The sequence below is a fragment of the Trichinella spiralis genome, assembly GCF_000181795.1.
Source record: "Trichinella spiralis strain ISS 195 chromosome Unknown Scfld3811, whole genome shotgun sequence".
NCBI lineage: Eukaryota > Metazoa > Nematoda > Enoplea > Trichinellida > Trichinellidae > Trichinella > Trichinella spiralis.
In genome coordinates, this window is record NW_003530750.1 from 1 (window position 1) to 1,735 (window position 1,735).

General features: G+C 39.5%; 1 protein-coding gene across 1 annotated transcript; it reads right to left on the minus strand.

The window, feature by feature from the left end:
- Positions 1–40: 40 nt before the first annotated feature.
- Tsp_14110 (conserved hypothetical protein) lies at positions 41–678 on the minus strand (the record flags this gene model as incomplete). Its single annotated transcript, XM_003367710.1, has 4 exons — positions 612–678; positions 426–482; positions 219–319; positions 41–131 (listed from the first exon to the last, which is right to left on the minus strand). Coding segments are annotated over exons 1-4 (316 nt in total), but the record flags the coding sequence as incomplete, so codon positions are not given.
- Between the last annotated feature and the right edge of the window lie 1,057 nt (positions 679–1,735).

Below are 1,735 nucleotides of genomic sequence, written 5' to 3' on the forward strand. Positions count from 1 at the left end.
TGGATTCTTGAAGGAAGGCGAGAAGTGAAAAAAGTTATACATGCTTGTTCAAGTTGCAAACGGATAGAGTCAAGGCCGTTTGTTGCAAAGATGGCTCCACTGCCTTCGGATCGTACTAGAGTAACACGACCCTTTGAGAATACTGGTTTAGATATAGCCGGACCATTTTTTACAAGACAAGGAAAGAAAGTGAACAAAAATTATATTTGTTTGTTCACTTGTATGTCGACACGTGCGGTACATCTAGAAGTCGTATCTGAGATGACCGCACCACGGCTTCTGCAAGCTTTAAGACGCTTTATAGCACGCAGAGGTAGGCCTCATATATTACAGTCCGACAATTTTAAATCATTTAAGCAGTTGGACAAAGACCTGAGTCAGTTGGTCAGTACGGAAATGATTGATAATGTCGCTCGTGAACTTACTTCCCATCGTATTCAATGGAATTTCATCACGGAAAGAGCTCCGTGGATGGGTGGATACTGGGAAAGATTAATTCGATCTATGAAAACTTCACTGAAGAAGGTTCTTCAAAATTCCATGTTGGAAGACGAAGAATTCAGGACAATCATTTCTGAAGTTGAGGCGAGAATGAATTCACGACCACTGACATATAACCCGGATAATCCGAATAATCCGGAAGTTCTCACGCCGTACCATTTTTTGACGGGTACCCATTATACTGATATTCCAGAAGTAACTAAAGATGAAGATGAATGGGTACCGAAAGCACAGTCCACGTCACATCTCATGAAAAACTGGAATTTACGACAGCGTTTAATTGCACAATGGTGGAAACGCTGGAAGACGGAGTATGTGACCAATTTGAATGTAAGACAAAAATGGTACAACAGTGGTAATGCTCCAAACATTGGAGATATCGTATTGGTGAGTGAGAATAATGTCCCCAGAAGAAATTGGAAACTGGGAAAAATCGTACAGTTATATCCCGGTCAGGACGGGATAGTTCGGACTGTGAAAGTGCAGCTAGCTGGTGGTACTGTCAATCGCCCAATATCAAAGCTGCATTTAATAGAGCCAGCCAACGTATAGTGATGGACTTTGTCCATCGGGGCCGGGAGGATGTTAGAAACTAGAATCTATTTATATTTAGATACTATAAATAACTTGTTTACGTGAATATGTAGCAATTGACTCTCGGCAAACATGACGTCATACACTGAAAATACTTGGCAGTTGGCCAACTATTTGTTCTCTGCTAAAAAGAATTGACAATCGATATTGTCAGCGTGTGTTGGAAACTCTCAATTCCTGGAATTGGGTCATATTTAGAAATCAATGAGAATACGTCATCGCGCAAGAGAAGTGCGTATATATACGAGAGAACGAGAGCAGAGAATCAGTACGAGCAGTACACGTGTTGAGAGTACGTTTAGTACTTGTGATAGTAGCAGTGTTAGTCGTATACACTGTGAAGATAACTATGTGCTTGAGTAGTATTGTTTGAGATCGTTGAATAAAACTGTTTCTATCTGATTTTGGTTTATTGCTGAAAGCAATAAATTTGTGTGGAACGATATTAGCTTGGACGCAGTAGTTATCACCATCACAAGAACCAGAGAAAGCTTATTCATCACGAGGACGAATAAGCCGCGAATAACTACAGTCAGTATTGGAACCTGATTGTTAGTTATACAAAGTGTAGCTAAAATTTGCTACAAATGGTTTGTTAAATATAAATAGTCACTATAATTTATATATTGTAATATTGTAA